The 21298-nt window shown below is 46.5% G+C and overlaps 2 protein-coding genes across 2 annotated transcripts; one reads left to right on the top strand and one right to left on the bottom strand.

Annotated features, from left to right (window-relative positions):
- The first annotated feature begins 80 nt into the window (after nt 1-80).
- LOC144170093 (ankyrin repeat family A protein 2-like) lies at nt 81-13650 on the top strand. Its single transcript, XM_077699659.1, has 7 exons — nt 81-252; nt 711-841; nt 6370-6436; nt 6785-6838; nt 10199-10425; nt 12550-12697; nt 13512-13650. Exons 2-7 carry the CDS (start codon nt 740-742, stop codon nt 13553-13555), a joined length of 642 nt encoding a protein of 213 aa, XP_077555785.1. The 5' UTR covers nt 81-252; nt 711-739; the 3' UTR covers nt 13556-13650.
- Nucleotides 13483-20901, bottom strand: LOC144170097 (U6 snRNA-associated Sm-like protein LSm6). Its single transcript, XM_077699663.1, has 4 exons — nt 20795-20901; nt 20582-20691; nt 20394-20507; nt 13483-14573 (listed from the first exon to the last, which is right to left on the bottom strand). Exons 2-4 carry the CDS (start codon nt 20670-20672, stop codon nt 14539-14541), a joined length of 240 nt encoding a protein of 79 aa, XP_077555789.1. The 5' UTR covers nt 20673-20691; nt 20795-20901; the 3' UTR covers nt 13483-14538.
- Between the last annotated feature and the right edge of the window lie 397 nt (nt 20902-21298).

The raw sequence follows: 21298 nt of genomic DNA, 5'->3' as shown, positions 1-21298 counted from the left end.
CGGAAATGACTTTTCCGTGGCCTTCCATGCGTTCTCCCTCTACCGGAGAGACTTTCCGCACTTCTCTCACAACCATTGCAAGCAAAAGAAAGAAGGGCAAAAGCATGGGCAAAAGCAACGCGACATTACGATGATTTTGATCGATAACAAGACGGTCACTAACGGCACGCAGCTGACGCCGTCGGCACCGTCGCTGTGCGGCAAGGCTCCAGCCCCTCGGGAGCTCAAATGAAAAACGGAGCTTCACACCCAGTAAGACGACCCATTTCATCTGTTCACCGAGTGAATGAACCATTCTCTAAACGAATACGTCGACGGGCATTTTGGCAATCTTTTTGTCGTGGTGTTGTGAAAGCCTAATAAAGTGCTTAGCTGCAGCCCCGTATTTAGAGAAAACTGCCATTTCAGATAGCACCCGAATGCAAATCAGCTGATGGGAGTGTCTGCGCGCGAATTACGGCCAGCTTTGATCCAGAAGCTCGGAAAGCCGTGAACGCGGGCGTCAATGGTGTAATGCGGTGAAGCGAACCATATTCCACTATTGCGCAAAATGTAAACATCTTTAGCAGTGATGCGAACTTTGGTGGAGAGTAAAAGATAAGTGAGCATAAATGTCGGATCCTGCCGGGCCAAGTGCCGTCGGTTCATATTTTCCCATCAGGAAGTACCTAAACTGCAATCCCATTGCTTCCGTTTTGTTTGTTTTTCAGTCGGAGCAATCGCTTGTTGGCAGGAAGACATGCCACATGTCTGTGCAGAGTCCGGTGTTGAGCAGTCAAGGCCTGAAGGTAGCTCTGCTCTCCAAGGAGATACTAACAGAAGTGCTTTCACGCCATACAAGGTGAGCTTATACAGACGCTCATAAGCTTCGGATTGAATTATTATTTTATGGGCTGAGGTGTAGAAGCAAGGCCCATACAGAGGCAAAGAGGTCATGGTACTTTCAGTGAGAACAGAAAAGATCAGTTCAGAGGTGTGCATAATGGCTACAACTCTGACCATGAGACAACCAATACATTTGTTGACTGCACTCGCCATACATTTATGCAATGTTACACGAAGCCATTGAGCGACCGACATTTCCAGTCGATAGTACGTCATGATGCTGATGCAGCAAGAACAGTACTGTACATGCAACACTATACCGCACACTAACTCTTTGGTTTAGGCTGTACCCATATATCACTCTCTTTTGCACCAGCTCACCTAGAATAAGATTCTTCGTATCTAGTGCCTTTGGTGCAAAACTTTTGGACGCCTGTGCAGACTCCAGCTCGAGTTGCTGTGAGTTCACGAGTGTAAAGACAATACAAGTGCACCATTCGCCCCAGAAAACTCTTGTGAAAGATGCACAGATTGCCTTGATATGTAGAGGAAGCATTTTATTTTTTAGGTGGAAGCCTTAAGTGCCAGGGGCGTAGCCAAGGGGGGCACACCAGGCCCGTGCAACCCCCCCCCCCCCCCCCCCTTCCCCCCGTTGAATCATTTCATGCCAGGTTTGTGTGCTGTTCAAGTCGCCTGAAGAACCGCCTGAAGTCGCCTGCAGGTGCAAAACCTGCAGTTTTAAGGACATGGTGGTTCATGCCAAACTGAAAACAAAGGCTAAAGCCCCAACCACATGGAGCGATTTTGCGAGCGACTTGGGGCGCGACGCGACTAGCGACGAACTACTTTTCGCCGCGCACCAAGTCGCTCATCGAATCGCTCGGTTCTGGGTCGCCAGAAACAGTCGCTCGCCTCCCGGAAGTAGCCTCAGCGACTAGCCAATAGGAGAGCCCCTACGTAAGCACGCAACCTCCGGTTTTGAAAGAGAACGGGGGGAAGATTTTGCAAATCCACGCAGACGACGTTTGCGGTGCAGCAGCAAAGAAAGCTTTGCGTGGCAAAGCTTGTGTACACGCTGAAGCAGAAGCAAGAAGGCTCCCGCTCACACTGGGTGAGACCCGTGTGGAAAAAACGACGTCAAGAAAGCGAATTCTTCACGGCGTTCATGTTGGAGCCGAGAAACGAGGCGCAGAAGGAAAAGCGTGCGCTATCGCTAACCCATGGCAAACCAGTTTTAGAGATGCAATGAAGTGCAAAAAGCAAGGTAGAAAGGCGTAATACTTTTTAGTCATGCTTTTTATGACAAATGAACAAAAAAAATGTTTGCAAACATCCAGCGTACCAAGCGCGTTACTATGCGCAGTGCGGAAACATTGAAATCGCCATCCTCAGTCGCATGCTCAGTCGCTCGAGCCGTCGCTGTCATGTGGCTGCCTCGGCGAGCGACTTCGGTTCGGCGACTGCGGATCCTAGTCGCGTCGCTCGTCGCGTCGCTGGAAAAATCGCTCCATGTGGTTAGCGCTTAAGCCAACGTTTGACCCCTGTGGCCGCTGCAGATGCTGTACACGTAAACATACAGCCGGCCGACCCATGGATGTCACCTGGCTCCGAATAGCTCCTACTGCATTTCGCACCAAATGCGCCGAGAAGCCGCTGCGAGCTGATCGAGGCGGTCGTGCTGTTTTGCTGGCAGAACAGCACAGCTGCGAAATGGCAAAACAGGAGGAAAAGCCTCATATGCTCATACATGTGGCCTGGATTTAAGCGTTACATTTTGTCATTTATTCTCTTTATACTATGGTACAAAGTATAATAACATGACAGAGCATGTCAATGTATTTTGCTGGGTCAACTACCAATCCTTGATGTGTGTATTTGCCTACCAACATCGCCTTTCATTGACTACTTTAGTGCAATAAAATCTGCTGTATGAAAAGCATTGCTTTCTGCCCATCTTGTATTGCCTCCACATCAACAAAACTGCACAATTCTCTTTATTGCGGAGCTTTGTCTTTTTAAAGCGAAAGCTTTTTACCTCTACCTCCCAAGGGTTCTGCCGTGACCGTTGGTGTCAACAAAAAACTCTAGCAAACAAATAAAAGAAGTTACTGGCACTGCCAGGAATCGAACTTGAAACGAATAGAGAAACGGAGCGAGAGCCTGTTGTCTTGCCAATTTAGCTACGAACCCAATTCTCGCTTGTGCAAGCGTGTGCACTGACAGTTCACAAGTCGCAGAGAGCAACCTTGTGGGGACCCTTGTTTCCTTACGCCTCGCCTGCACATGTTTCCGCGAGCTGGGTGCCGCCATTTTGGGTAGCCGGCGCGTCACGTAGGTCGTGTCCTCTTCATGACCCCGCGCGACGTGCCGAACCGGCTTGCCGCGAACGTGTGCGCGAGGGCGAGTGGGAAGGAGGACCGGTCGTCGCCTTCTCCCTTGCCGCCCTCTCCTCGAGCGCCGGGGGAGACCTCCTCTCTCCCCTAGCCGACCTGCGGGACGCGCGAATGTTCCGCGGGGACTCTGCCGAGAGATTCTGCCCTGATCGGTCGCCTCGGGATGCCTCCCCTGCTCCCGCGGCCGTGATGACGGATATCAAGGTCTGAGCCCAAAGGCTTGAGCGAGCGACAGGAGCCACTGTCTCCCCGCGAGCGATAGTCGTGTTGTCTGGTGTATGCACTGTATCTGCCAGGCAATAAAGCCTCACTTTGGATTGCCGGAGCCTGTCTACCGCATGTGAGTACTCGAACCCGTGCGTGAGTCTTCGGATTCCGCAGAGCTAGTGTACGACGCGTAGCGTTCTCTAGCAAAGCTAGCCGGGGTCCTCTGCTATCCCGTACGTTAGCCCACAACCTACACGGACGTCGTGTACGAGTATGACAAGAAGCACCTGCAAAAGTTGGTGTATGTCGCTCTCAGTCGCTGCACAGATTCTACCACAGCCACAAAAACATCTACCGACAACTGCAAGACGAGTTTAGGCGACTCGAAAATCACCATCTCCAGACTGTGGTGAAAGCGTGCAGGGAATTGCTTCTGGAACCACACTCCATTGCACTTGCCGCTCTCAATGTCAGATCACTGGGCCTGCATTCAGAGTTAATACTGGTCAGCCTAAATTTAACTGGGTACGCAGACAATGACAAGAAACGAAGCACAAGCGCTGACACTACCAACTGAATTTTATTGCGCCTCCCCTTGTACATTTGTACCCTCTAGCCACGTGGTCCCGGAGCAACATTGTGCAGAAATAGTCCGGGACCACATGGCTAGAGGGTATAAATGTACAAGGGGAGGCGCAATAAAATTAAGTTGGTAGTGTCAGCGCTTGTGCTTCGTTTCTTGTCATTGTCTGCGTACCCAGTTAAATTTAGGCTGACCAGTATTAATTCAAGTATGATCCAACTAGCTCAGATTCTGCCTATTCTGCATTCAGAGGATCTGAGGCACGACTTCCTCCTCAACCAAGTGCCGGTGCTGTGTCTGTGTCTGTGAACTTGTTCAAATGAAGCAGCCGAAACACCAGCTATCTGCGTTTATCACAACAAATGCAAAGCTTGAAACAGACAGGGTGGCAAGTTGGTTGAGGTGGCCATTGTTGTAGCAGGGGACAGCCGACAAGGAAAAAGAGAGTGCGGAATTCATTTTCATGGTTCCAAAACAAACCGCAGGCCACTGGCACTCTTAACCGGACGATGCTCGCACGATAACCTTCAAATTGTGCTCGACTGAACTTCATAGCTGCATAGAAAAACTGTTCGTCCCTTTCCGAAAGCAAAAGGTTAAACGCGCGAATCTTGATGGCAAACATGCAATGCACAACTACAACTGAGGCCTTCATCGTTTGTTGGCCTCCACTTCCACGTTACGAACTTTCAGGGTCAGCACGCTTCTCACGAGCGCACTCACAACTATGCTTACGAGCGTGTGCCCGCATAACTGCCTGCTCTTCGGCCAAACGAATCAACCGTGGCCTGCCGATAGTCCTGCGGACGGGAATTCAGGTCATCGTCGTAGTTATCATCATCACCATTATCATCATTTATGCTCTTTAAGGTGGGATTTATTTTTAGCATACACATATCGCATGTTTATTTCAGTTATTTTAAGTTTCGTTTGAAAACAAACATGCAAGATCCCCCCTTCCCCCCCCCCCCCCTTCCAAAAAAAAAGTTGAAGTGCCCCACACACAAAATTCGGCTCCAATCCACACTGTGAAAGTGGTTCAACTGCAAAGCTGTAAACGACACCCACAACAATTACCCATGCGATGTCACTTGAATTCACACACGTGGCTCTTCAAAGAGTGAAACCAGAGACTCTGGCAGCCGTTACCTGAGTTTCGCGGGGGCGGTGTCAGCGTAACCGAGAGAGTGAACGCAGTAGCGACGTAAGGAAGAAAACGGAGAGGATTGTCTGGCGAAGGGTGACGAGGAGGGCGGCATGTTCGGCTATGGCATCATCTCTCTCACTGCCTCCCTCTCACTCTTGCTTCATGCGTTGCTGCCAAGGAGTGCCCTCCCCACCGTCCCCCTCCTCAGACGCTGTTCGTTCGCCGCTAATCTGAACCACGTGAACGCCGTTATCATACATTATGTGGTTACACAAGGGCTCTGAATGAACGCAGGTAATGCACTGCTGCGCTCGTTGAGTACACCGTCCGTCTCCTCATGCGGGCGTAGCTTAGTCGGTGAAACAACGGGCTGTCGCTCCGTTTCTCTATTCGGGCCCAGGTTCGGTTCCTGTCTGTGTCAGTAATTTCTTTCATCTAACCTGGTGTTTTCTGCTGACGTGGACATGAAAATTTCCTTGGCGGCTCTTATAGGTACTCTGCTTCGCAGTAAAAGCATTATCATTGTTGTACAGCCAAGTAAGTGGCCACTTCTGTAAAGAGTAAAAAAACGTGTGACCCAGTAGGATTTGATGCCGCGTCTCCACAGGAGCAGCCCAGTGCTCTACCACTGCACTATCTCCCCCCCTTTTTTTTTTCTTTTTCACATTGCCATGTAGAACAAAAATTGTCGCTGTTGTTCCTTTCTTCGTGGCGCATACATTCTTGTGGGATTGGCTAGGAATGGGGAGCTCTGAGGGGCAATGCGACCGCTTCACAAAATTCACAAAACAATGAATTGGAAACAAAAGTTGTGGGGTCGTGTAGGCCGAGTGACACCTAAACATGAAGACCCATGAGCATAACAGGAGCACACCAGCCACACACAACCCTGATTCTGGGGAACCTGTGGTGGGGGCCTGTCTGCTTGCAACGAAAGCAAAGATGAGACACAAATACAATGTTGCAGAAAGGAACCCGGTTGAAGTAGCCATACCGAAAGACAAGTAAGCGAAAGCGAAGAAAGAGATGCAAAAGTATTGCCAGGTTTTCTCTTTTAAATCAGGCTTAAGTTCCCCAAAGCGTTCTTTTATTGCTGATATAATGATGCCACAGTAGAACATTACAGGCGTTGTTTTGTGGTGTTTATTGTGCTGTACAACGCTGCCCTTATTTAACAGTTTCGAATGTGCCTGACGGTCAGTTCTGCCTTACAGTCGTCAACAGTCCTGACAAACCTTCAGCGTGGGAATGTGCCCACTCAGACCCAGGCCGTCCCTCTCCGTGAGTGTCTGTTGATAAATACCCGTACCTGTGAGTATTTGGAGCATGCCTTTTAGACAGCACAGTAACTCGCGCACATTGTTGGAACTGTGGTTGGGGTGGGGTGAAATCGTTCGCATTGCAGAATACGGGAAAAGTCAGCTATGATAGCAATAGATGAATCAAACAAACAACTGTAGAGCATGTGGTTTTTAGTGGCATGCACACTGCAGTGCCAGTCTTAAACTTTGTACTCGTTTCAAATTGTTCACAAGCCATGAAAAAGAAGTACTTCAGGAGGAAAGCGCACTGACAGTGACATTGATGCATGGCGATTTCTCAGAGTGGAAAATGTTTTCTTTTTTGCAGGGCGTTGCATTCATCAACTATCCGCCCAGGGAGAAATTTCACCGGATCAGATAAGTAAGTAATAGCTCAGTTCATATTTTAAAAATATAGTTAGCTGATTTGATAACAGTTAAACCTCATTTTTATGGACACGTAAAGTTTTAAGGAAACTTTTCAGATTTGCGAACTTTGTTTAGATCTCATGCTGACAACCTTTAGTTACGATGCAAGAAAAAATATTTCAATATTACGAATTTAAGAATGCCAATCTTTTTGAAATTATGTTAGTTATTTGATTCTCCCCTGCTTCGCTAAAAACACCTAATCACAACAAATTCTTGTTTCGGAACCCACGGATTTATTAATTTTGCTTGCGTGCACTATGGCCTGGCAGGTATTCTATATGCAACGCACAAATTGGCTTGGAAGATGTACTTATCTTGGATGTGCCGTGAATGCGTTAAATTTGGGGATTGAAATCATGTCACCAGTTATTGATTTGGGTAGGCGCGGTAAGGGAAGAGGAGAGGTGCACTAATATCCTGTGGGGATAAATGCTTTCGCATTTCACCTCGGTGGAATAGGGTTGCTGCGATGCGGATTGAAGTAGTTGCCTTGCCAGCACGTATAGCCAGACTAATTTGCCTACATCGAGGCCCACAGAATTCAAGCCATGAATGGCATCTGCTCACTGCTGAACAAAACTTCATTGAGAAAAAAGGGCAAAAAAGGAAAGGCCAGCAGGAGGCGTAGTTTGTAGCACCTTGGGGGGGACACCGAAACGTTGAGACTCAACCAGTTTCTTTAATTTTCTCACCCCATTGGGACCTTTTAGCGAGATGGCGCTAGGTGCCTCCCCTCATAAAATTGCATCTGTTGGTGCAAAGCCAGTCAATCAAGGTCACAGAGGGAAAAAATGCCATGCAAGCAAAAAGAATTATTGCTAGGCAATGCTTCAAACGTGTTTCAAGTTTGTTGCCTACTGCCGTTCTTTACATGGTCATTGCCATTTTACTCGGCACTGTGACTGTTTCGAAATAACGGAGTTGACTAGTGACCATGCTAGGCACGGTAGCTGCTCAGGATGCACAGAGCACAGCGGTATAGAGAAGAGGTTAGCCTATATATGACCAGGTTTCAGCTTATGTGGTCCAATGTCCTTATTTGTGCAGTGTATTGCCCCTATTGCCTTTATCATCTCGCTGCAGTTTAAGAGAGTGGCTGGGCCAAGCACTTCGATCGAAATTGATGCCTAGTGTTGCACTTGTCGAACTGAACAGCAGCATTAACAGCGCCAAGCGCAACACGTGTCCGTTGAGTTGCGAAACTAGCCAAAAAAACATGGTAACCATGAAGTGGTGGTTCTCTCAATAGAGAGCTAGAGCTTGCGTTCACCTTAGTGAAACACTTTCAATTTTCTATTGGATTTAGACAAAATACTTGCATGCACAGATTGTTTTTTCATGACTTTTGACTTTATTTTTTAAAGACGATAGTCTTTCTTGGGCTACTTAAACCCAGAAATTTCGGTCTGTCTGTATGTCTGTATGTCTGTCCGTCTGTCTGTCTGTGACTCGATTCAGCCACCCGGCCAAAGTAATTCAATGCCTGCGCAATAGTCTTATAGTATAGTCACAGCTAAATGCGCCCGTCTAAGTCCGGTGTAATGTTCATACTTGTCAATGTTGTTGAAGAACAACAAGACATTACGCATATATAAGACAGCAAATTGATACAGAAGTGATATTTGCAGCGTTCCTTTATAAAAAATCGTACATGTTTGATATTGGCGAGATTAAATACTTCATCAACTGAAGAAGAAAATATCACTCCGCCGTCGCCTGCTGTCGCCCGCGCCATATAGCTTCTGGCGGTATTTGGAGAAATCAAGTGGCAAGAGTTACGCAAGGTTCCACTAGATAGGTTCCACGTTCTGCTTGCAACGCACGTGGAGTAGGGAAACGCGGTTCTATAAACGTTGAAGTAGAGCGCCTCGATTAACGCGCGTCTTCGCCGTACGGCAGCGTTCGCATCGAGACACCCGGTTTGGAGCAGTGGAACGTGGGATATTTAAAGTGATTTAAGCAAACCTTTGGCGTATTTACCTTGGGAGGAGCGCTACGCAAGAGGAACAACATGAGAGGTGAGCAGGAAAGCAAAGGGAGGCATTTACTTCGCAAAAGCCGATAAAGACTATCGTCTTTTGACGGCATTTGCAACGAAAGGAGCAGATACGCGGCCAATTTTTTTTTCCTAGGCCCTATAACCTTTACTTTTTTTCCTCGAGATCAGACTTTGCCTTAGCATAATATGTAACTTGTAGATAGGCCTATGTGTAAATGAACTGCCTTGTGCATTGAAGACATGTGCCTCAACTTTTGTGTTATCATGATGACTGATATGCTGTGACTTTGAGAAATTGCTCAATTAGAGATTTGTGATCTTGGTTCTGTGTTCATGGAACTGGTCACAGATGAATTGAAGGAAGAACTGCACAAAACACTACTTTTGAAGCTTTGCATCCTGGTGAACCACTTGTTTTGCCAGAACTAAAATTTTTTTTGTAATTGTTTCCCAAGGCTACTGAGGAATGGAACTCATTACCAGGGTGAATTGTTAGTAATATCGGTGAAGGCTTTCTCAGTGCTCTGTCACGTTACAGCAAGAATTTGGCCTAGCATTAAAAAATAGAATTATACTTCTTTAATTGCCCATTGAGTATTCCTAAGCGTAACACAACACATTACATGTAATAATAACTCACTGTAATTGTGGTTGCATTTTTTTGCCTGCTTTTCTCTGGGTATATAAAAGGTGAGTTTGATAAAAAAAAAAGTGGTTTTGTCTTGTCACCTGCACCTGACTCAAGCATTAAGCAACAAGCAGTTCTTGGGGGAACTTGTTGCTCTAAGAGTCGGTGAATGCTTGACATGATTTTAACACTAAAAAAAACCTAGAGGAGGACAGGACAAATACTGCTTGTCCCTTTCCATGTGTTTCCCTTTTTCAGGTCTGAAATCACGTCATCAAGCTCTTTCTAAAGTTGTGTCTATTACCATATTGTGTTTTCTTACAAATGTCGCTAGTAGCCTCATCTCTTTATTTCTTTTGTTTTATTTTTCATTACACCAGTAAATATGGGATGGTTTGCAATAAATTTCTCATGCAACAATAACTTGCAAGCAATGAATGGTTGCAGTAGGCTATTTTCAGGGGCTGAAAATTGAGAACGTCTAGCCCGGGAAGACAGATTTTCCAAATGTGTATCAAACTTTTAAGAGGTTACACTGGCACGGCGCTTCCACACTGCAAATGGTGAGAAAACGCAGCTTGGAACGCATCGATGTGGTTCTGCTATGTTTTGTTACTACATTATGAATAAACGCGACAGTGTGTGCCCCGAAAAGTGCGAGCTGTGCCTTCCCCACTGGGCAGCGCCAGAGCGGCTGGAGCTGAGCGACGAGGCCGGCCTGACGCCGCTGCTGTGGGCGAGTGCACACGGGCAGCTGACGACTGTGCGGCAGCTGCTGGGCAAGGGTGCCCAGGTGGGGGCCAGGGGCCACCGGGGGGAGACGGCCCTGCTGCTGGCCGCCGCCAAGGGCCACTCGCACGTGGTGCGCCTCCTGCTGCAGCACGGCGCCAGCCCCAACCAGGCTGACCAGGTGGGAGGAGTGCTCGAACCTCTGGCCTCCATTCCTCCCCCCTTAGCAGTGCGAACGAAACTGTGTGTGCCTCTAAAGAGCCACTGAAGGCAAGTGGAGTAAAAGTTTTAAGGCGGAAGTTTTGCCGAAGAAAATTGCCACCGCTGTAAAGAGTTCTTAAAAAGCATATTTGATTCGTGCAAGATTTAAGCCTGGGTATCGGGCAGGTCGACGAAACCTTTAAGCACGTGCCGCTAGCGTGCATCCTACAACAGACAGAACGGTGCTCTGCACTCAAAACCAAGTCGCAGGGACGTGACGACAACTGCCGTTCTCGGGAGGAAACCCAGCAGCCTCAGCTGGTCGTGCTAATGATTAGAGTGACGACAACTTTTTGTTGGGCTGCCTGGAAGCTGTCTGGAAGTTAGAAGTTGTCTTCAGTGAAACACAAGAAAACTAGTGGGGGCTTGCAGCCATTGAGGAGCTTACGTGTAGGCGGCACAAAAGCGTGTCTCCGCATTGCATGGTCATATCGACAGCAGCACAGCAAGTGTCCACTGGACACCACACTCAAACTAGAAATGGACAGTGGTTTGCCAAGGTACCTCGTCTACGATCCGTATGAAGCGCACTCTCTTTGTGCCTTGCGTAGTTTCATTGGTGGAGTTCACTGTTAGTGGAGCCAGCATTATCACGACTTCTGTTCTCTGAATAAAATTATAGCTAATTTTTTCCCGATAGAGGCACATATTGTGCCACATTTTCCAGTCTTCAAACCGGCTGGGAATTTCCGGTTGGTGGTCACCCTCCACCCACTCCAAAATCTCACCCCACCGAGTGCCACCATTCACTTCACAGAGTGGCCAAGGGAAGGCACCAAAATCAGTTGCCATCCCCTCTTTTCCGAAAATGCAACCACTGTGCAAGATATATCGTGAAGGCAAGTTGGTAAAGGTTGCTCGGCACAAAGGATGTCAAGGCAACGACATGCCCTTCCAACTCCTTCCTGCCTTGTCCCTACTATAAGCATATCAGAATCTTCTGGTCAGATCCTCCTCGCCCATTCATGCATAGAAACAGCTTGCAAGGGGAAGTCATACTTGGGCTCCTTAACTTAGTCTCAGACTTGTAGCGGGTAATCCAAGGATTTTTTTCACCATAGAAATATATGCGAGAAGTGGTAGTTGGGTTGCTTCTCAGGGAGCCTGTAGTGAGCCCGGGACTGATGTTGGAACAGCCACGGGTAGTCCCAACGTACGGATGATGAAGCACACACTTCATCGGAACACTGGAAATCTGCCACCAATCTCCGCTAGATGCCTAGGCAGTGTCACGAGGATATACCATAGAATATACCATATAACCCGCATCAAAAATGCGAAAATTTCAGTGGCAGAGTAGGGGTGCAGATAATACGCGGGGTTTTCCCTTTAGTGCAGCTTCATGGCAATGCGCATTGTGCCGTGAAGCTCCTGTGCAGTAACACTGACTAAAGCCTTCCATGGCAGCAATTTTGCAAAACATACAAGGCCAAAAAAAAAAAAACAAGGATGAGCGCACTCTAACTGAATTTATTAGTGAATTGTGACTTTCACCTTGCAGTCAGTGTATTCTACTTGCTAAATATTGCACACTTTTTCTGTCTACAGAGTATGTGATGTGTTGCTTGAGCAGTAGCTTTGGTGCAACCTTTCCTGTATAAAATGTGCAGGCAGTACGCGAGGATTTTTTTTTCTTTTCCGGCGGGCTGAAAGTGGGGGTGCGGAATATTTGCAGGGGTGGGTTATACGCGTGAAAATAGGGTATATAAAGTGAGCATTTCTTTTTTTTTTTCATTGAGAGTTGAAACATTCCTTCTTGGCTACTGAGTTTATGGTCAGTGCCGTGGCCTTTTATGCTGAAAAATGCATTCCAATCAGACCAACCTTTGTCATACTATTGATTTGGAATGGAAGAGACCTACTCTTCACACTGAGAATGCAAGAGTCCTTTCTTCACTTGAAGAAAAACTTAATATACCACGTGCAGATACTTAGTCATTCTAGCAGACTGATTTTTAAGAGTGCATTCTTGATACATGAAAATGCATTGTGGCACTCAAATCCTCGAAATGCCTTTTTTTTTTTATATACCTGCTTGGCCCAGGATGGAAACACTGCCCTGATGTACGCTGCCCTTGGAAACCATGCTGCCACAGCCCAGGAACTGCTTTCGAGTGGTGCCGACATGTGCGCTCAAAACAATGTGTTCGACACTGCATACGACCTTTCGGTCACCACAAGCTCGCGGCAAGGTGAGGTCCTTGCTACACCTGGCAAGCTTGCATGTACTACTGCAGCAAGTCTCTCTAGCAAAGAAAACTGACCGTTGTCTTGAGTTCTCGCAGGGGTGGAATTCCGAGTTCAGTAGTCTATTTCAAAATGTCCACTTTGAGCAAGCCTCGATGCAGACAATATGGGTGTGATGCAAAATAAGCGTGCTGGGCATGCATGGCAACTGGAAATGCATCGTGGCTTGGAACATACACAACTCAGATTTCTGCACCAGGTGTTTTTCGGCTTAAATATTAGTAGCACTGTTTTGCCAAAGCTGGTGCAAGCATTGTGAGCTGCACTCGACTTAAAATACGTTACCCACCATGCGGCAAAAGGAGCATTTCTTGCTGCTGCGAACCGCATTGCTGTTGTGTTGGCCGTGTCCCTCGTTACTCTGGTGCTGGCAGAGCTAATGAACAGCTTGTGAAATGGGTTTTGCACAGGGAAAGGGGGCCCAAATGCTGGTACAATTCAGCGACTTTGGGCAGTTTCTGCAGGTCATGTAGTGTTGCCTCTGGCCACCCATGCTTTAGAAGTGTAACTTGCTGAAGTCTTCAAAAGAATTCCCAAACACAGTGAATGTTTTCAGCAATAACATCTTAAATGTCATAAGCCAATTGTCCCACTTATAAAGCTTGGATTAATTAAGCGACCAGCAGTCGAATAAAAAGTTTGTCATACCTTGCCTGAATATTTAGCTGCATTCTTTTATTACACAATACTGTCACTGTTATAGTACCTTGCAAATGTGACATACACGAGATTAATTTGTTTTTACTGCTTTATTTTTAGTGCAACAAGTGCTGGACAACTACGTTCTCAAGCTGCTTCAATGAAGACTTCAAGCTTTCTACCGCCACAGGGTTTGCTGTGGCGTTTGCTGTGCACTTACCAGGAAAGCCTGGAGGCAGTAGGCATAAAGATTGAACAGGGCACTGCAGCAACCTGTGGGCACGATGTTCTTGCTATACCTGAAGTTTTTATTTAAAGTTGTACAATTGTAGCTCTCGCAGCACAGCTCATGTGGTTTGAGTGCAGGACTGCTTCGGACGCCTTATCTGCCAAATGTATGTAACATAATGTGCGATGAATGGTGAAGGTTGATCACACTTTCAGTTTTTATTCCAATTGAATGCCATGCCCAGTCTATGCTGTACTCATTGTTTTGCAACAACAGATCGCAAGTCAGAAGATTTTAAATGTGACCAATACATCAAGAATGCATTAGATTTTTTCACGTGACAGCACTGAAGCTGTCTCGAAGAAGAGTGTGTGGCATGTACTTGTTTTTAATTTTACCATAGCAATTTTTACACCTTGACAACTGTGTTTTGGACAAAGGCAGTCAGTCAACATAGTCTTTGCGGACCCTTCAGAATGTATTGGGCAAGACATACGATGTAAACTGCCATATGAGTAACACTATTTAAGACTGCTCGTGTCTGCATACATTTTGTGCAGCCACAGAAGTGTTCTATGACATTAAGACTGGCATATTCAAATGCACGAAAATAAAAGTGCAAATATCAAGAAACGTTTTACTTGCTTTAGTACACGTCACTCACATCTAGCACCAGCTGTGCGACAACACATTGCTGAACCAGTGAAAATGAAACTGCCATTGCAGTGACTAAGAAACTACTACCATTGAATTATAACTCAGCGAATCTTGTTAATGACAATGATGTGAAAATTCACACGCACACAAAAAGTACACTTCAAATACAGTGCCACCGTGTTTTGAGAGTACAGCCCTTCGCATCGTCCTTGAGAACTGTGCGGCAATCACTCCAGATGGCCCGGGTCGTGCGTTTTCCTTTCATATCCTCCTCTTCTGAGTGCTGATGTACAAAACTGGAAGAGACAAATGTTGGGAAATGCAGATTACGAAAAGCAGTGCATAAAAATTTAGCCCTGAACCAAAGCATATCAAATTCCACGACCACCACATCAACTCTGGAATGCTCACAAAAATGACAATGATTGATTTCTCACATGAGTGTTCCATAGAATGCAGTCAGCTCAATGTAAATAACACACCAACGAATGCCCTTGCTCAGTTTGCAACATGAGTGCGTGAAATAGTGTGCTGCCAGAGCAGCTCGACGATGTCTTGTAGCAGCTATGTGTGAGCCCAGTGCACATGCAGAGATTATTTCTAGGGATGGGTGAATATTCGGTGTTGTCAAATATTTGATTGAATTGCTCTGTATTCGTTATTCGCTTCAATCCGAATGCAGGTATTCGATATTTTCGAATTATTCGAGGCTCCAGAATGGGCAGCCAAAAGCCAAGCTTTTTGGTCAAACCTTCCAAGGTGTCACCCCAGGCTTGCCACAAACCCCGCCAACGCGGACATTTCTATCATCAGTGCCAAATTATTGCCTTGCCTGGAGGTTCGACGACCTCTTGGCCGCCACCACACTTTCCGTTCAAAGGCGGCATTGAAACAACACCGCTGCCGACACATCGGCACCAGGCCGGCGCACACTGTACTCTTGCTGCCGATTCCATAAAGTATTAGAGGAACTGTTTAAAATGGCGGCCTGCGCCTTGCACTTTGGTTGGCTGCAGCCACGGATACTAGTGGCTACAGTTCTCTTTTTTTAGTGGAGCATCTAGGCAGTGGTAAAAGCTCTGGAGCCAACTGCATGCCACTTTTCTTTTTTGGCGACTACTTATTTTCGTGTTGGCATTTTCGCTGTTGCAAGGTGGCACGAAAGTACCTTTTAATTCCTGTCACGCAGACGGGGAGTGAGATGACATTCTCTCAGCAGCACGAAATGTCAGAAGCCGGCTGGAGCTGCTTCTCCCAAAGCATGTGGAGCAACTAGTATTTCTTTATGAATACTGGTGAATACAGTAAAGGAAAGCTGCGCACGTGATTTCTGAATAAATACTCAACTGGTAATAGTTCCACAAAATTCTGTACCTACATTAGTTCTAATTCTTATACCCCTGCTACACTAGCGGCCGAATGTCATTTGAACCAAATGTCATTTGACTCAAATGCCAAGTTGTGCTGCTACACTAGGTTTTGAAATGCCATTCGGCTCAAATGACATTCGAGCCAAATGAGCACCGAGGGAGACATTTGGGATTTCAAATGCCATTTCTAGCACTCTCGCGCACAGCGTTCCAAGTCAGCATAAACAAATACATTACTGGCATACTTAAAACGAGGAAAATATTCTTAATTGTGGGACTTTGTTTACTTCCCATTCACTTAAATCGTGATATCAAGATGTAATAATTCTGTACTTTCAGCACCAGTGCGAGCAAGCAACGAACCAGCGTGGCCAGACAGCACAAAAAAACCTCAATTGCGATTCAGAATTAAGCAAAAAAACCGAGTCAAAGTTTACGTTATTGATAATTTCATATCATTTTAATACGAAAGACTGCCACTAAATTTGATTGTTGCATTATTGTGTAAAAACAGAACTCGACAGCAGCAGCGCCATGCAGCACGGCGAGCGAATGCTAAAGCTTTTAAATGCCATTGAAATTGTAGTGTAGCACGGCGGATTTTGAATGGCATTCGAAGCACCCCATTTGAGTCAAATGACATTCGGACCCTAGTGTAGCTGGGGTATTAGTCGGGTCACAATTTCCTCATTTTTCTTTGTAATTTGTGATGATTCGAACTATTCAATTCAAAATTATTCGACCACATGACTATTTGCTTTGAACCTTAAATTAGCTATTCGCCCATGATCATCCCTAAATTATTTCCCAATGCCTATAAAAATTCTGGTTTTGTGCAGATTTTGCAGGTGCTAGTTTATCCTAGTGGGGCTACCCTTCTCGGGTAGTATTTATGAATTCCATGAACTTCCACCTTCATGCTTCAAGGAAATTAATATCGCGGACAGCAAACTTCCCAGCAATGAAACTAGTGTTGCTGGATTATGACATTGCCACAACATGCTCAAAGCAAGGTGACTCAAAAACTGGTTGCAAAGCTACTTTTTGTGGGTCTCTGCTAAAGTTCACTGAGCCACACGCTTTTAATCGGTTTGAGGCACACATCCCAATTACGAAATGTTTACTCAGAACTGCTGTGGTGCGAGGTTGCTTGAGAACTGTGGATATAAAAGCTACGCCTGTTATGTGGCAGCAAAACTGACACTAGCGAAGAACTGCCATGCCTTAACTACAGCAAGCTAGCTTGAGCACTCGTTCCAGTCAGCACAATGTGGAGCCTGCCAGCAGACCTTGCTAGAGAAGTCGGCCGTGTTCTCCTGTTTTAGTAAAATCTTCAGATGTGCAACCAGAGTCGGCTCCCCATTGATTGGAAACACAACAGTGCGTCATGGAGTTCCACACCAAGTAAGTGCAGGCATGTCTCGCCCTGTTTGGCCTTACACCCCAGCATTCCCTTATTAAAATGGCCATGCAGAAAAAACATAAGTTTGGTTCATTTGCAAGACTGCCTCGTTTTGCAAGACTGCCTCGCCACTTTTAATGTAAACTTCGCTCAAGTAAGCTACATAATTAGGAAAAAAGGGAATGGCCATGCAACCCACCATCTCATTTCCTGCAACAGAACCTATGATGTCATTATGCTTAGCTGTGCGATTGGCTGAGGCCAGCAAAAGCAAACGAAAATTACGCAGGGATTATAAGCTTGCCAAATGAGCCATTTGCGCTTAAATTTAGGACATTATTTTTATAGCAGTAAGAATTGTGGGGTGAACAATTAAAGTTGCGAACAAACACGTAAACACCGAAGCAGTTGGTGCGGCACTTTGCCGGCTGACACTGCCTAACACAGCCGTCGGACGCGACACTGACCAACTTGCATAAGCGGCACGGTCACTTACAAGACCTTGTTTGTCAAGGCATAGCTTACGTCAGAGTCCCTGAAGGACTCTGCCTACGTTATAGGAAACGATTAGTATGAACTGCAATAAAAATACAGCAGGCATAGAGGTCCGGCCAGAAGCAAAGGGCAAACACTGGCACTTCAGCGGTATTGCAGCGCCTGCAGCGCAGAAGTGTTTTCACACCTCGATGCGCATGCCACCTTATTTTGTTCCCCCAGCGCACATCTCTCAACGCACTGGTCATCCCCTTCAAGTCACACGCCCACGTGCATGCACCGTTACTTTTTCTACATCATTTGTACCTCGCACAGCAGCTGCCTAGAATGGCCTTCTGGGCGACATTCCTGCCATTACTTGTACTTCCACCTTTACTAGCAGTATCACTAATCACCTTTCACCGTAGGACAAGCGATTGTTTTCTGCTCAGTTTTTTATGTACCCGCTCCTTATGTAATACCCCGCGAGGGGTCTTTCAGGAAATAAAATGAAATGAAATCTAAGACTGATTGTAGGGTTTAACGCGTCGACGCAACGCAGGCGATGAGGTGCGCCGTAGTGGAGGGCTCCCTCCGGATTAATTTTGACCACCTGGGGATCTTTAATGTGCGCCGAAATCTCGTACACACGGGTGTTTTTGCTTTTCGCCTCCATCAGAAAGCGGCCGCCGCAGCCTGGAATCGAACCTCCGACCTCATGCTCAGCAGCGCAATGCCTTAGCCACTGAGCCACCGCAACGGGTGAAATGAAATCTATGAAAGTGGGCAATAAACAAAGTAATCAAACGCTTGTCTGTGAGATGGTAGCAGTGCTGCTCTGGATATGTCATTGCCGGGGTCACGAAAACACGATTTAGCAAAAGACTTGAAATTTTAGCTTGAAATGTTTCATTTCTCAGTGAATAAAGCATCATTTGCACAAACAAGTACAAGCGCTGAGAGCATTATGAAACACCAAATTATTCGAATAAAACAAATTTGCATTTTGTCTGCATGGCTTCTTTAAAGAGGCCCTAAAACACCATTCGCTGATACATGAATGTACATATAACGAAATAAATAATGTATTATTAATCACGTCCTCCAAGAATTAGTTAAAGCTGTGAGTATTAGCCGAAAAACTAAACCAATAACAGCGCATTGTCACTGCGGTGTGTTTCCTCCTCTTTTCACTGTTATCCTTATTCTTCATGGCCCACAAGCGTTCCCTCACACGACACTTCGCTCCTCAGTGGTGACACCTCCAACCATTTCCAGTTTCATGCTCCACTGACTGCACCTTGTGGTGGCTGCTCTTGGCAGCAGGTCATTGTTGACATCATTTTTGACGTGCACTGTTTATCCGAAAAGCCTTGTCTCGCATACCGCCCCACCAGTGCAGGGCCTTGTTTCGCGGTGTTGGAGTAATTCCTGACAGCCGCATGTCAAAAATACATTTTAAAGCAGCAGAGAACCCATCCATGAAACGCCTTGGCTTGGACTGCTTTATCAGTCGAGATTAATAGCACTTCCTGTGCACAGAGCAAACCAGTGGCACACTCAAGCAGGGTGTACACGTGCTTTGACAAGCTGCACCAATGTCTTGTAATGAGAAGCATGGTAATAGTAAATGTAGACGAACACGACAGCGTGTAAGTGTGTTGCAGGAAGTGCTAATTAACCAAAGGTGCCGCCGCAACCCACCGACGTTGAGCAGACAAAGCTTCTTTTTGCTGGCTGAGAGTGCGAGAAAAAAAAGCCATCCATTGCAGGATCTCTGCTTCATGACACACATGGGAGAATCGACGACGTACACCCGCCCAATTTTTTACCAATATCACCCGAGCGTCGACCGTTCGGTCGATCAGCGCCTCGTGATGGAGTGATACGGCAAACTTGGTGAGAGTAGCCGCATGCGCATTAAGCGAAGGCCGCTGCTGCTGTCGTCTGCTAGGCTGTTCCAAGAGCAGACGGCCGCCCCCGATTTTTGTTATTTGCTTATCACACTGCCTGCCATACTCGAAAGTTTTCGAGACCGAGCACGTAGCGCCAACTGAAAACAGAGTAATCAGCGTTGCCGAATGAACTTTGCGCTGAACGAACTTTGCGTTTGGCAAAACTGATTACTCTGGTTTCAGTTGGCGCCACGTGCCCGGTCTTGAAGAAAAATTTCGAGTATGGCAGGCAGTGTGATAAGCGAATAACAAAAAATGGGGCGGCAGTCTGCTCTTGGAACAACCTAGCAAACGACGGCAGCAGCGGTCTTTGCTTATAGTGCGCATGCGGCTACTATCGCCGAGTTTGCCGTATCACTCCATGACGGGGCGCTGATCGACCGAACGGTCGCCGCTCCGGTGATGTTGGTAAAAAATTGGGCGGGTGTACATGCATTAAAACGGTGGTGTCTAAAAACACGCAGGAAAGGGTGGGAAAGGGGCGATAAACTTTGCAACAAAAGTGTGAGCTCTCCGCTGCACTTAGAAGATAAGTTACACTTGGCACAGATGGCATGGACACCGAACCTAATTTAGTGTGCCCGAAATGCCTTTCAGGGCCCCTTAAACAACAAATCACAAACCGTACCGCAGTGAGCTGACCTGACGAAAATTCTTCATCTTGAGGGAGACCGATGGCGGCCTTGCCTAAATAGCCTTCACAATGACGTCAGTCAACGACCGCACAGTTCGTCTTTTTTACCACAAAACTGAATCAGAAATGATTGTAGGAATTACCCGTAATATCGGTTTACCTAAAAGTCTGTGAAGGCAACTTAGCGGTATGTGCACATGCGAGCATCGGGCCAATTGACAACGCAAGGAAGATTTAAGCCGCAGGGGGATCATTAGCGCTGCGTCATCAGCGAGGCTCACCGTTATTTCCTCGAATGAAGGCGTCGCCGTACTTGTTTTTGAGCTGCCCGTTGACGTACTCCTCAGTCTGCTCGAGAGCAATGTTCATGTAGCCGTCAAGGCATGCCAGTACACCTGGATGGAGAGGAAAGCAGTGATAGTCGACTCACCGCGGCCGTGAACCGCCACTCAATAGGGAGCGCTCTTACCTCGGTAATCCAGACCCGAGTTCAACTTTACTACAACGGGACGTCCGATGATTTGCTTCAAAAACTCGCTGGGTGTTTGGCGTCGACTCATGGTTCAGATCCGCTGTAACCTGGAGAAGAGCGTCATGCGTAAGAAAAGTGCGGCGACTATCCCTTATGCAGGAGAAAACCCACAAACGTAAAAGAATACGTGTTGCACACTCGCATACTTACACAGCGCAAGATTCCCTAGTAATGTACCGTCGGTAACCGTCACGTCCAAAAGTCCAAAACGAACGACAAACGCACGAAATTTACCGGCGCCTGGCTATATTTTGGCTGCGCAGAAGTACTTGGCTTGGATTGCGTATATGCTTTAAATAAGAATATAAAAACAATAATAGGATCACACACAGGCTGGTAATTGCGTTATATAACGTTTAAAAGTATTTAAAAAGAACCCTACGAATGAAAGTCACAATCAATAAAAAAGTTGTACCACACGTACGAGTTTCATTTTCTGTTTCGTTTTCTGGAGCGCTTATGACCAGCGGCATTCTTTTGAAAACGAAGACGTGTACGAACGAACGCATGCACGCGAGCACACATACATACATACGCACACTTAAAGCGCAGCCAGAAATTTTGCTGGGGGGGATTCGCACCTCAACATCTTCCATATGACTTTTCAAGGGATTAAAAATATGTATAGTAAATACGTAACTATTAACTGAAAAT

Source organism: Haemaphysalis longicornis, unplaced genomic scaffold (assembly GCF_048455015.1).
Source record: "Haemaphysalis longicornis isolate Haplotype H1 unplaced genomic scaffold, Haemaphysalis longicornis Haplotype H1 scaffold_2, whole genome shotgun sequence".
NCBI lineage: Eukaryota > Metazoa > Arthropoda > Arachnida > Ixodida > Ixodidae > Haemaphysalis > Haemaphysalis longicornis.
The sequence above is the reverse complement of the archived record's forward strand: the minus strand, read 5'-3'. Positions and strand labels throughout refer to the sequence as shown.

Bases quoted from the DNA above. Each gene is read 5' to 3' on its own strand.
- LOC144170093 (XM_077699659.1), top strand. From the start codon at position 740: ATGCCACATGTCTGTGCAGAGTCCGGTGTTGAGCAGTCAAGGCCTGAA. The intron at 6,839-10,198 runs GTAAGTAATAGC...CCCACTGGGCAG, and splicing joins AATTTCACCGGATCAGATAA to CGCCAGAGCGGCTGGAGCTG. The intron at 10,426-12,549 runs GTGGGAGGAGTG...TGCTTGGCCCAG, and splicing joins GCCCCAACCAGGCTGACCAG to GATGGAAACACTGCCCTGAT.
- LOC144170097 (XM_077699663.1), bottom strand. From the start codon at position 20,672: ATGAGTCGACGCCAAACACCCAGCGAGTTTTTGAAGCAAATCATCGGA. The intron at 20,508-20,581 runs GTAAGAGCGCTC...CTCTCCATCCAG, and splicing joins CTCGGGTCTGGATTACCGAG to GTGTACTGGCATGCCTTGAC. The intron at 14,574-20,393 runs GTGAGCCTCGCT...TGTCTCTTCCAG, and splicing joins CTTCATTCGAGGAAATAACG to TTTTGTACATCAGCACTCAG.